Genomic DNA, 13,718 nt, shown 5'->3' with positions numbered 1-13,718 from the left:
ACAAATTTGAATAAATCAATTTAAATTTACTTCATAAAATGCAAATCAGGCAGCAAATATTAATGGAAAGGCAACAGGAAATCGCTCAGACTTGCTCTTAATCATGATTCTCTTAAAATTATCTGAATAGTTTTTGCTGAAACCCAATCCTGCAATTAAAAAAGTACCAAGGATTGAAGAATAAAATTTGAAGTCACTGTCTTCTTTGAACTAAATTGAAAATGTGACTTCTCAATCAGTTGATAAAGTGGAGAGAATTGTATAAATTTATCACGCATATACCCAATAACCCTAATTTTGAGTAGCAAATAATCTAATCACCTTCTGCCTTTCATTAGACTTATTTTCGGGTTTCAGTTTCGTACTGCAAATTACTGATTGCAATGCAGTGAGAGAAACTGGGCATCAAAGGCTTAAATGAATTGGAAAAATAACTACATCTTAATTCAGGAGAAGAAACAAGAAGAAAATTAGTGTAGCTTTATTTCAATGATAAGAATTAAAGAAAAGGAATGAAAAATTGGTTTGAGATAAAAACATGGCAAAGTTATTAAAGAGATTACATTTGGTGTTTTAAGTATTGTTATGAGCCCAGAGGACCCCAAAACCCAGCAGCAACAGAAATTTACCAAGACAAATGGTGACTTAAACAAAAGTTGCTTTTAATTATCTTTAAACACAAAGACAGGATCAAACTTTAACTTAGCCTAACTTAATCTCCTTCTAATTCTAAGTGCACGTGTATGTAATGTGTGTGTATGTTCAGAAAAGTTACTTGATTTCATTCTCAATTCTCACTCCTCCAAGTTCACTGGTATCGGGCAATTCTTTTACTGTGCACAGAATTCAACATTTATAAAGTTCACCAGGCTTTGGTGCTTGAAAGGTAAATGGTTACCACTCAGGAAGGTTCTTGTCAGTTTTCAGAGAGAGATTTGTTGCTCATTGGTCACAAACTGATTCCTTCCAATCAGCCATGTCAGTGTCTTGCTGAAGAAACCTGCTCCATCGAGGTTTTCCAGATGATAACCTCTTTGTTTCAGGTCACCACAGAGTTCATTTTTTGTTACCCTTATTTCAAGTGAAACATTATTCAGCCAGTCCTTTCCTCTTGTATGGACCAGAGGGGCTTTGAACAGGCTGAACTAAGAACTCACAACCCATCTTCAAATTGGTGTTTTTCTACAAGCTTGCCATGTTTTGGTCCCAGCTTCTGCTGTTGAACTTTAAAACTGTATTCTCTCTCTCTCACACACACACACACACACACACACACAAAACCAAAACCCTCTTAGAACAGCAACCTGCATTCAGACCACAGCACTGGACCCAATCTTCTGAGTTCATTCATCTGTTACTTTCCAAAACAATAATCCAATACTTGGTTCGTCATGGGGTCTTTCAAGCCATGAAAGACCCCAACAATGAAGACGCTGTTTACATCCGGTACCGCACGGATGGCAGTCTCTTCAATCTGAGGCGCCTGCAAGCTCACACCAAGACACAAGAGAAACTTGTCCGTGAACTACTCTTTGCAGATGATGCCGCTTTAGTTGCCCATTCAGAGCCAGCTCTTCAGCGCTTGACGTCCTGCTTTGCGGAAACTGCCAAAATGTTTGGCCTGGAAGTCAGCCTGAAGAAAACTGAGGTCCTCCATCAGCCAGCTCCCCACCATGACTACCAGCCCCCCCACATCTCCATCGGGCACACAAAACTCAAAACGGTCAACCAGTTTACCTATCTCGGCTGCACCATTTCATCAGATGCAAGGATCGACAATGAGATAGACAACAGACTCGCCAAGGCAAATAGCGCCTTTGGAAGACTACACAAAAGAGTCTGGAAAAACAACCAACTGAAAAACCTCACAAAGATAAGCGTATACAGAGCCGTTGTCATACCCACACTCCTGTTCGGCTCCGAATCATGGGTCCTCTACCGGCACCACCTACGGCTCCTAGAACGCTTCCACCAGCGTTGTCTCCGCTCCATCCTCAACATCCATTGGAGCGCTCACACCCCTAACGTCGAGGTACTCGAGATGGCAGAGGTCGACAGCATCGAGTCCACGCTGCTGAAGATCCAGCTGCGCTGGATGGGTCACGTCTCCAGAATGGAGGACCATCGCCTTCCCAAGATCGTATTATATGGCGAGCTCTCCACTGGCCACCGTGACAGAGGTGCACCAAAGAAAAGGTACAAGGACTGCCTAAAGAAATCTCTTGGTGCCTGCCACATTGACCACCGCCAGTGGGCTGATAACGCCTCAAACCGTGCATCTTGGCGCCTCACAGTTTGGCGGGCAGCAGCCTCCTTTGAAGAAGACCGCAGAGCCCACCTCACTGACAAAAGGCAAAGGAGGAAAAACCCAACACCCAACCCCAACCAACCAATTTTCCCTTGCAACCGCTGCAATCGTGTCTGCCTGTCCCGCATCGGACTGGTCAGCCACAAACGAGCCTGCAGCTGACGTGGACTTTTTACCCCCTCCATAAATCTTCGTCCGCGAAGCCAAGCCAAAGTGAAGTGAAGTGAAAGTGAATCCAATACTCCAATTAACACCTACGTGTGAAGTCCTTATAGGCAGTCTTCAACGTTTTTGCAAAGGCACCCGAGCCTGGACTGTCTGGCTTGAGCAGAGCTCTGGCATTTTAAATGAGATCTGTTTTGAAGTGTTTGTATGTGACCCTCGCTAAAAAAAAACCTGCCACAATTTATCTCCTTTTAAAACATATCTATATATAATATAAAATATATAAAAGCAGCAGGTATGGATGGAATCCCCCCAGAAGTCTGGAAGGCTGGCGGCAAAACTCTGCATGCCAAACTGCATGAGTTTTTCAAGCTTTCTTGGGACCAAGGTAAACTGCCTCAGGATCTTCGTGATGCCACCATCATCACCCTGTACAAAAACAAAGGCGAGAAATCAGACTGCTCAAACTACAGGGGAATCACGTTGCTCTCCATTGCAGGCAAAATCTTCGCTAGGATTCTACTAAATAGAATAATACCTAGTGTCGCTGAGAATATTCTCCCAGAATCACAGTGCGGCTTTTGCGCTAACAGAGGAACCACTGACATGGTCTTTGCCCTCAGACTGCTCCAAGAAAAGTGTAGAGAACAAAACAAAGGACTCTACATCACCTTTGTTGACCTCACCAAAGCCTTCGACACCGTGAGCAGGAAAGGGCTTTGGCAAATACTAGAGCGCATCGGATGTCCCCCAAAGTTCCTCAACATGATTATCCAACTGCACGAAAACCAACAAGGTCGGGTCAGATACAGCAATGAGCTCTCTGAACCCTTCTCCATTAACAATGGCGTGAAGCAAGGCTGTGTTCTCGCACCAACCCTCTTTTCAATCTTCTTCAGCATGATGCTGAACCAAGCCATGAAAGACCCCAACAATGAAGACGCTGTTTACATCCGGTACCGCACGGATGGCAGTCTCTTCAATCTGAGGCGCCTGCAAGCTCACACCAAGACACAAGAGAAACTTGTCCGTGAACTACTCTTTGCAGATGATGCCGCTTTAGTTGCCCATTCAGAGCCAGCTCTTCAGCGCTTGACGTCCTGCTTTGCGGAAACTGCCAAAATGTTTGGCCTGGAAGTCAGCCTGAAGAAAACTGAGGTCCTCCATCAGCCAGCTCCCCACCATGACTACCAGCCCCCCCACATCTCCATCGGGCACACAAAACTCAAAACGGTCAACCAGTTTACCTATCTCGGCTGCACCATTTCATCAGATGCAAGGATCGACAATGAGATAGACAACAGACTCGCCAAGGCAAATAGCGCCTTTGGAAGACTACACAAAAGAGTCTGGAAAAACAACCAACTGAAAAACCTCACAAAGATAAGCGTATACAGAGCTGTTGTCATACCCACACTCCTGTTCGGCTCCGAATCATGGGTCCTCTACCGGCACCACCTACGGCTCCTAGAACGCTTCCACCAGCGTTGTCTCCGCTCCATCCTCAACATCCATTGGAGCGCTCACACCCCTAACGTCGAGGTACTCGAGATGGCAGAGGTCGACAGCATCGAGTCCACGCTGCTGAAGATCCAGCTGCGCTGGATGGGTCACGTCTCCAGAATGGAGGACCATCGCCTTCCCAAGATCGTATTATATGGCGAGCTCTCCACTGGCCACCGTGACAGAGGTGCACCAAAGAAAAGGTACAAGGACTGCCTAAAGAAATCTCTTGGTGCCTGCCACATTGACCACCGCCAGTGGGCTGATAACGCCTCAAACCGTGCATCTTGGCGCCTCACAGTTTGGCGGGCAGCAGCCTCCTTTGAAGAAGACCGCAGAGCCCACCTCACTGACAAAAGGCAAAGGAGGAAAAACCCAACACCCAACCCCAACCAACCAATTTTCCCTTGCAACCGCTGCAATCGTGTCTGCCTGTCCCGCATCGGACTGGTCAGCCACAAACGAGCCTGCAGCTGACGTGGACTTTTTACCCCCTCCATAAATCTTCGTCCGCGAAGCCAAGCCAAAGAAAGAAAAAAAAATATATAAAATAATCTGTCACAGTATCTCTAACAATACATGAAGAGATAACATTGCACATGTTTAACTGTTTAGTTTCTTGTGTGAAAAGTCAATGGGCAATTGAGGTTTTTTTTAAAAAGTTAAACATCTGTCTTTACATGAGATTAGGCCTATGGTAGCAGGAAAATGGTGTAGTGACTTCTTCAATTGCTTCCTCTCCATAAAGCCTGCATTTCCCTCCCTCCAGCCCTACTATGACAGCTCTTCTGCCGAACTAATTTCTTAGAATCACTTGTGGGGACATTGATGGGATGGAAGTGGAGAGTGTTAGTATCTTCAATTTCCTGGTGCCAGCACAGGGGCAACCATTACCTCTATTTTCTAAGAATTCAGAAGAGACTTGGCACCTTGCTGAATAATTAATCAAACTGCTACAGTTGGACAGTAGAAAGTATACTGACTGGTTCCTTTACAGCCTGGTTTAGTAATTTGAATGTCCAGGAATGCAGAAGGCAGCAAATATAGCCAGGTCCATCACAGGCTCTGTTCTCCTATCTATATGAGGCACTGCCTCAAGAAGGCAACCAACATCATAAAGGGCCCCATCACCCTGGTCACAATCTCACTCACTACTACATTCTGCATAAGGTGCCTGAAGATAAGTATCTCTAGGTTTGAATAGTTTCTTTCCAACAACAATCAGGTTCTTGAATCTTCCCTTGTTTACACTGTTTCATCATCACAAAAGGACTGTTGCACTATTACATTCACTTTTTCTTGCACTAGGTTAACTGTAAATGTTTATTGTCTCTTTTTAAAGCAACTTGTGTAAATTAATGTGGTCTTTATTTCAATGAAGGACCTGTTTAGCCACAGCAAGTAAGAATTTCAGGGCATATGTATATTGTACATTCATGATTCATTGAGAGTAATTCATGAAAACAATTACTTTTTACCTTAAGTGCCCATCTTGACTAAAGTTGGCACTTGAATGGCCAATCGTGCCACTTTTCTGGACTGTCATTGTGGGAGCCTGAGAAATCATCATTGCAGTGCTCAAGTGCACTGCCAGACCACCAGATGATTGGTTAGATAGGGAAGTATGTATGATCTGTCCCCCATGCAACCTTTTAACATCCTGTAAAAAAAAAACATTTAGAAGGTATTAAATATTTTGTCAGAAGAGTCTATTTCCACTGACATCACTAGGGGGGTGTGCGAACCACACTGGGCGACACCAAAATGTAGTGTGTTTCAGCAGAAATTTATTATTTTTGTATAAAAAATATCCCTATAGTTAGTTAAAACAACAAAAAACATTTTTTGTAAGCCCAGCTTACATGTATCAATATACCGGTACCTACAAGGCTAAAACTCTATGCTAATTTACTTTTTGAATATTCTAATGCGCTCCGGTCAGAGCTGTCATTATTACCCAATTATAACGATGTTCTGAATCACGTGATTTCGTCTGCACGCGCTGTTGTTTTTCTTGCTGCTGGTGTTTGTATAGTCGCTGCTTTTGTCAATTTTTCTGGTGTTTTAGCTACAATATTGTGGTCATTAGTATTTGTGAACCTATATCAATATTTTTTTGAGAATGAAGTAGGAATTAAAGGAAAAGAAGGAGAAAAATCAAATGTTTCCACTCAGTTACTAATTATGTTGTAACTAATGATGTTGCAATTCAACGTCAAAAGATTTTACAAAACAATTTTGTTGTTAGTATTCATAATCTAAGAAATATTATATCTAAGCAATTTACAAATATATTTATCACATATATTATCTATATTTTATTTTTATTTTGAATTCTATTATTTTCGTACCAAATTTTCACTTTAACCACATGAAACTATGCAAATGTAAATACATTTAGGCTGTGCATATGAAATTGTAATTTAAAGGTGTAATTTTAATTTTGCTAGTTGTTTATCTCACTACTGTGGCCATTACATTCAGTGATATATGGGAATTACAATTTACTAGTAACATTAGTGCAAAAAACATTACTAAGGATTCTGTACGGGAGGAGGTCCATGGTGGGGAGTGGGGGTGACACCATGAGTTACCACACTGGATGACATCAACCCTAGTGACACCACTGACCTGGCTATTTCATTCCTAGTATCTCACAGTTACACTTTAGTAGCCCAACTCTCTCTAAAATTGAAACTCCTTAGCTTGCTCTGCTGCATTTGAATACACTAATGCTCTCCACTGTAAATTTACCAAAATTGAGTGTCTGCTCATGTGCATACCCATTCCAATGAAAATCTCAAAAACCAGACTCACTCCGACAGGTGTATAAATGTGCATTTTCCAGACAGGATTCTTCCACTTTATCATTTTGTCCTTCCTTACCATTGCTTTCTTATTTTTTGAGTGTTTACTTTTTTCCCTGTTTATCTGTAATAAAGATGCCAAATTACTGGTACCTGAACCTGTTTGGTGTGAGGATCTTGGTCTTGGACCATCACACCTATTTGTCGCTGCTTTTGCTGCTCTGACTCTTGGTGCTGTGATGAACCAAAACTGATGGACACTGGTTGTTGTAGGAATACCTGCAAGAGATAAAAGATAAATTAAACAAAATATTTCAAGCCTTTAGTGACATGTTTGAATTTCTGCTGCAGCATTTGAGGGACAAGATGCACTTCAAGAGCATTTGTGAACCTGCACTCAATTACTTCTGAGAAACTGGGAAAATGAGCTTCAAATGTGCAGTTCCTAATGGTGCCCAGAGTGCCTCAAGCTGAGCTGCTGGTGCATTTTTGCTGGTAGGAATCATGAGAAACAAGTCAGAGCCCTTGCTATAGCAGTGTTGCACTAAATCCATGACGCAACTATGCTTCCGTAATTATTTTGTAAGTAATCTATGGTGAAAAAAGTCTATGTTGATAAAAAAAATATCAAACACCCTCGGTGCAATCTGCACACAAGTCGTCAGAAATTAGTCTAGTTTCCAGGCAGAAGTGTCAGGGTTCACAGACTGAAGTAACGCACTGAAGTCTGACTGTAAGAAGCGCTTAGGCAATTCCTGCCGGTGACGAATCTGTCTACAGCAGGCAAAAGGAAATTTCATGTAATTTGACACTGTTTTATTACTATGATAATAAATTGAATTGAATCTTGATTCCATATCTGAGCCTCAAAATGTCCAGAATTGGGAGAGAAATTAACTTTGTTTCAAGGATTATGCATCTTGCACTAATTTTTATCCTTGATTAGCAGAAGCTTCTTTTGCCTCTTAGTAGACTTCAATTCAAGCCAATACTGACAGGTTGCTGAAGTTTTGTCTTTCATCTGTGATGTTAAATTTAATTCCCATAAGTGTTCAGAAGTGAATGCAAAAGATCCATGACACACCTTTAAATAAAATCTGAAGACTCTCTAATGTCCTGGCTGTTATTTATCCCCCAACTAAAAATAGTCTGTGAAAAGCTTTAGGACAATCCAAAGTCTGGAAAGACAACACAGGATTGAAAGTCTTAGGTTTTAAAGTCAATGTTAAATAAATCCACTTTCTAATGAAAGTCAGCTTCTCCGATGCCCTTATTAGGGTGTAAATGAACCCTAACAACATAATTTTAGCAGACAGGATACTGCACTAATTTCAACCTGAAATTTGCAAACAGGATCCAATAATTTCAAGTGGACAGACTATTTCTTCATCCATTTGCATTCTCCTCACTTATTTAATTTTTTAATAATTGCTGGCTGTCTAGGTGAATTCACAATTTGCTCTTTTCTCTAGTGCTCACTTTATCATGTGTTGATTTCTCAATGCCAAAACTACAATTAAGACCCTTGAAGATATCTTTAATTAATATACAAAACGTTATGGCATCTGGCTTTTTAATTCACTATCTCTGAAGACCCCACAATAAATTGGTACTCTTGAACGAGGACATTTGGGGCCAAACTCTCAAAGGTTCATGGGAGAAACTTTCCTGACATTTCATTTGGAATGTTAATACATCCATGTTTTTCCAGCCTTTCTCCTTTTTAACAGAAATTGGACAGTGAAGTGCACAGGAAAGCTTTTACCCCTCTCCAACCTTCATACCAAAACTAATTACTCCAATGTATTATTCAAATTATTATTATTATTTTCTTTTATAATGTGAATGAAACTTGGAATTTGAAGCAGTTAAAACAGATAGGAAATTTACCATGTATCCAATGATATATTTCACAATATAAATGAAGAATTTGTGTGCATTTTCACCTGTAAGTTTGAGTTATCCACCATACACAATTGTTCCTGAATCTTTTGGAGTTCTTCTTGCTGCCACATGATATTTGCTTGGAGAATGCGCGTGCGTTGCTCTAATTGGTCCTTGAGAGATCGGATCACATCAAACTGTGCTGAGAACTGGTGCAATTAACAATATATGCATTATTTAAAAATGTTCATTATTAAATCTTGTAGGCAATCATATCAATAAATACAATTCTTAATCCAGTCAGAAATGAGTCAGAAATATGCACATATAACTATTATTTTCTCAGGTCAAGATATGAGCTCAAGAAAGTGCAGATCACAAGAAGGTATTTTTGTTGGTCTGCATGGGAGAAACACAAAATTATATAGGGGGCCAAAAATTCAGTAATTCAACATGCAAAATTCAACTGCAGTGAAATTTTCAACCTCCGTCTGTAAACTGACTGCTTTTATTTACCTGCAGAACCAACACATGTTGCTGTTCCCATTCTCCTGAAACTCTTCCTTTAAAAGAACAAACACTTAAACCTCATTCTTTGTCCTCATTGAGATTGATGACTTCCTGCAACTGTAATTTCAGCTTCACCCCTTGCCTTGTTAACTTTGCCAATGTAGGTCAGGATCACGGTCACTATCTCAGCTTCCTGACCTCAGAACCATTTCAGGCTGCTGCCACATCTTAGTTTGGTGCTCACTGCTACATTTGACATACAGGGTCTGTAGTCATACTTTTATGAAGGCATTCTACCTGCATCCTGCCAGGAGAGCCAGGTTGTGATAGCACCTGGTAAAAAGCACAGCCTCCTGCAGGTAGATTTCTTCACCACTCTGCCCAATTCCATCTGAGACCCTGGGAGAAGCAACTCTATCCAGTGACAGAGGACTGTTGCCTGTGGAGTGGTAGAACAATTGTTTACAGAAGTATACCTGCTACGCTACATGGTGACAGCTGTGAGAACCTGCAATCAAATCAATTGTGAAAGTGGAAAACAGGAAGTTTATGATCTTAAGCAAAATCATTTACTTACTAACTATATAATTCCATATCAGATCTAAAGAAAAGTGATCAAAAGCAAGTTCGAGATCGAGATCTGGTGCTCCTGGTGTGGCCTTCTGTTCACTGGCGAGACCCGACGCAGACTAGGAGACCGTTTCATTGAGCACCTACACTTTGTCCACCTGAGGAAATGGGATCTCCCAATGGCCACACATTTCAATCCTACATCCCATTTCCAGACTGATATGTCCATCCAGGGCCTCCTCTTCTGTCGAGGAGGCCACACTCAGGTTGGAGGAGCAACACCTTATATTCCATCTTGGTAGCCTTCAACTTGATGGCGTGAACATTAATTTCTCCAACTTCTATTAAACCCCTATCCCTTTTCCTTTATTCTTCCATCTCACCCCATCCTACCTCTCTCTTTCTTTTCCCCTCACAATTTCTCCTTACCAATTCTTCACATACCTCTTAACCTCCCCTCCCTCTCTATTTCTTCTTGGCACTCCATGCATTCCTTCCTTCAGCCTATCACAGATCCCCCCATTCTCTCCCTTGAGCCAATCACTAATCTCCCCCTCCTCCATCCCCTTTTCAAATCTCTGAATATTCCTTTCTTCACCAATCTTGACCAACCCAAAACGTTGACTTACTGCTTCTACTAGATCCTGCCTGGCCTGCTGTGTTCTTCCAGCATTTGTGTATTTTCATTTTAGAGATCAAGAGACGTTTGGATATCACAAAATTAAGATATATAGAGTTAGTGTTGAAAAGTAGTGCTCTTGTAATCTTATCTGATCTTATCACATCAGAGCAGGGACTGTAAGAGTGAAAACACAATGATGGAGAAACTCAGCAGGTCAAACAGCATTCTACACGCATAAAGATACATATCCAGTTTTTTGGCCCCGAACCCTTCATCAGGGACTGAATTTGTTACTCCTGCTTCTTATTCTCATGTTCATCACACACATTTGAGACACCAATAGTGGCTAAATAGTTAATTTGAAATTGATAAGGAAGTATGTAATCTGATTATTTGCTCATGCAAGGAACATGGAACATAAGGGTTCAAGAAAACATGAATAAGAAGCTTGCAAGAATTAATGTAAGCAATTTTTGTGAATGATTTGATTCTTTTTTTTGTCTAAGAGTGTGGTGGAAGATACGAACAAAGATGCATACAAATGAAAATACATTCACACATTTAAAGAAAATGTATTTATTTGCTAACCTGTGTCATTGAGGAAGGCTGGGAGACTACTGTAGCTTGGGGCAACAACGGCTGCAAAAGTAAATTAGGAGATGGATTTGATGTTAATAACAATCTGGATTGAATCAGTTTGATTTTCAATAGCAAGCAAGAGACAGCCCAATTTCATCAGAATCAGTAATGAATTTTCTGTGAGGGCACCTTGTGTTACTCAGAGTTAATATTTTGCAGTAAGTGGGGTAACAGAAATGGTTAGAAAATCATCTGATCAATTACCTAGATAATAGAATATAATAAAATAAAAATAAAACAATGCTTATTTGCATTTGTAGTCTCAACTTTCCACACTACAACCATTTTTATTCCCATTTTGCAAAAGAATCATGACTTACATAATGTAAATGTCAACTGTAATGGTTACAATGTGGAAAAACTATGTGCTGCACAATTCTCAGATCAGATACAACACATCTTTTTAAATAGCATATCACTATGACCAGGTTTTATGCTGGTAAATTGGACAACAATTTCAGACATAGGCACAGACTAAACATGGAACCAGGAAGTTGTCCAAACTGCTCCTTAAGCTTGAACATCACAAATTATTTTTTAAAAAGAACATTCAAACATATGAAGGGCACAGATTTGGGTAATAAATCTTTTGTGCTAAAATGGCCAGTTTTAGGTTGAAGCAGAAACAAAGTAAGGAAAAACTTTCCTCAATCAAATTCTCACAAGGAAGGTAACTAATGTTTTAACTTTCATTTTTTCGGTTTTTCAGTCCCAAGCCCACTGGTCAGGCCTTAGTTATTGCCCATCCCTAATTTACTTTGAGGTGGTGAGCAGGGAAAGGAACTGAATAACAAGATTTCTCTTTCTCCACCTTAACCTGCACATCACACACACCTATTCCCCTTCCCTCCATACCATTTGCACCTGTGCACCATGCTCTGATATATGGTTCCACCCAGCTCCTTCCTTCAACAGCATTTTCCCTCCCCTTTCCTGGCTCCATCTGCCTTTTTTTCCCATCTCCCACTCTTCTTCATCAATCTCCCAACTCCACGCTTCCTACTCTTGCACCTGGCTCTAGCTGTCCATCATCCTACATCCTTCTTTGGCCAATTTACCACTTACTGACCCCTTCCCATCTCCTCTTTAATGTTGCTAGTTTCCCTCTCCTTTCTGAAACAGGGTTTGAACTCAAAATGTGCTGACCCGCCAGGTCCCTCCAGGTTTTTTTGCGCTAGATTCCAGCATATTCAATCTCTTATGTCTTGTATTTCATCATACTCCTGATTTGTCTCTTGCAGATGTTGGGAAGGCTTTGGCACATCAGGAGATAAGTTCTTGCTAACATGTGGCCTGCTTTTCTAGCCATAGTATTTATGTCCCTAGTCCAGTTGAACATCTAGGCAATAGTAACAACCTGGATGTTAATGAGGGCAATTCAGTCACTGTAATACCACAGAATGACTCCTGTTAGAGATGGCCAATACCTGGCACTCTTGTAGGTCAAATATTACTTGCCAACTTATTGGCATATTGCCCAATCGTTACTGCACAAAGATGCAGACTATTTCATTTGACAATTTGCAAATGGAATTGAATATTATGCAAGCAGTGATCTTTTTGACCTCATGACCATTTTTGATCTCATGACAGAATGAAGATCACTGATAATATAGTTGAAAATTTTCAGATCTCTCTGGCTCACAAACATGACAGTTTGCCAGCCACACACTATCTGACTTCCCAGCCTTTCGGGATGGAACCTTATTTCTAGCCAGTTGCTCTGTACAAGGTTATCAGGAACCTGCTTCAAACAAACAAACTGAATAATCCTAACTGAAGCTTACAATGTTTAAATCAGGAAATTAAATGGAATTTTTAATGCAATGTAAAGCCATGTACAGAAAGCAAAAGGCAAGGCTGAAAGATGGAAAGAGAGAAGTTTAATACTGAATGCACTCCGCAGATTAAGCAGAATCAGTTATTCTGAAGGGTCCTTGACCTGAAGCATCAACTCTGCTTCTCTTCCCACTGATGTTGCTTGGCCTTCGGTATGTTTCCATTATATTCTGTTACAATACAGAAATGTGCTGAAGGAACTCAGCAGGTTATGCAGCATCCATGGAAAGTATTAGACAGTCAACGTTTTGGGCCTGAACCTTTCCCAGCATCTGCAGACTCTTGGTTTACCTATCATTTTTTATTTATTAATATTTTATGTTTTGTAATACAACTAATGCATCAACAAGTTCTGCTGCTTAATTATGGCAAATCCCCACCTGGTCAGTGACATTCGGATGCTCCAGTATTCCTGGATCATGTTGTACTACTGGGGGTGTCTGCAGGACCATTGCACTAGGCTCTGATAGCACTTTGCTCTGGGTTGCTGAGAAAGGAATTAGACACCACATTTAAATTACATACAGTGGTAATACACACACAGCCCTGTGGTTCTTGCTCACTCTAAAGGATATGCTGGATGGTGGTATCAGAGACACTCCAAACCCTGTCTCAATCATTTGCCCGGCATTGCACACCACATTGGGGAAAGGAGGCAGAATTGGGCGCAGGATTAGGACCATTAGTGAGGGAAGATCCTTGTGAGGGAACTGGAGAGTTAAGGAGTTGTGACGCCATGAGAGTTTGGGGATTAGGCCCATAAGGGATGAGACATTGGGGCATTGACCAGAGTGTTGTGGGTGTGTCATGGTCTTTGTGGGGTTAGGGTCAGACAAGGTGTTGGGAAATCAATGCAGAAGGGTTATGGGAG

The 13,718-nt window shown here is 41.1% G+C and overlaps 1 protein-coding gene across 5 annotated transcripts in view; it reads right to left on the bottom strand.

Moving 5' to 3' along the window:
- The window catches only part of LOC138739278 (neuronal PAS domain-containing protein 2-like), a 107,076-nt gene that overhangs the window by 9,644 nt on the left and 83,714 nt on the right, over positions 1-13,718 (bottom strand). For 4 of the 5 annotated variants that reach the window (XM_069891024.1, XM_069891022.1, XM_069891025.1 and 1 more), the window contains 5 exons: positions 13,228-13,334; positions 10,958-11,008; positions 8,730-8,876; positions 6,937-7,062; positions 5,455-5,636 (listed from right to left, as the gene is read on the bottom strand). In XM_069891024.1, coding sequence (XP_069747125.1) covers positions 5,455-5,636; positions 6,937-7,062; positions 8,730-8,876; positions 10,958-11,008; positions 13,228-13,334 — 613 coding nt within the window. The remainder of the gene's footprint in view (positions 1-5,454; positions 5,637-6,936; positions 7,063-8,729; positions 8,877-10,957; positions 11,009-13,227; positions 13,335-13,718) is intronic. The other variant, XM_069891027.1, reaches the window with a different exon arrangement.

The sequence above is a fragment of the Narcine bancroftii genome, chromosome 7 (genome assembly GCF_036971445.1).
Source record: "Narcine bancroftii isolate sNarBan1 chromosome 7, sNarBan1.hap1, whole genome shotgun sequence".
Classification (NCBI taxonomy): domain Eukaryota; kingdom Metazoa; phylum Chordata; class Chondrichthyes; order Torpediniformes; family Narcinidae; genus Narcine; species Narcine bancroftii.
This window is presented reverse-complemented; position numbering and strand designations above follow the sequence as displayed.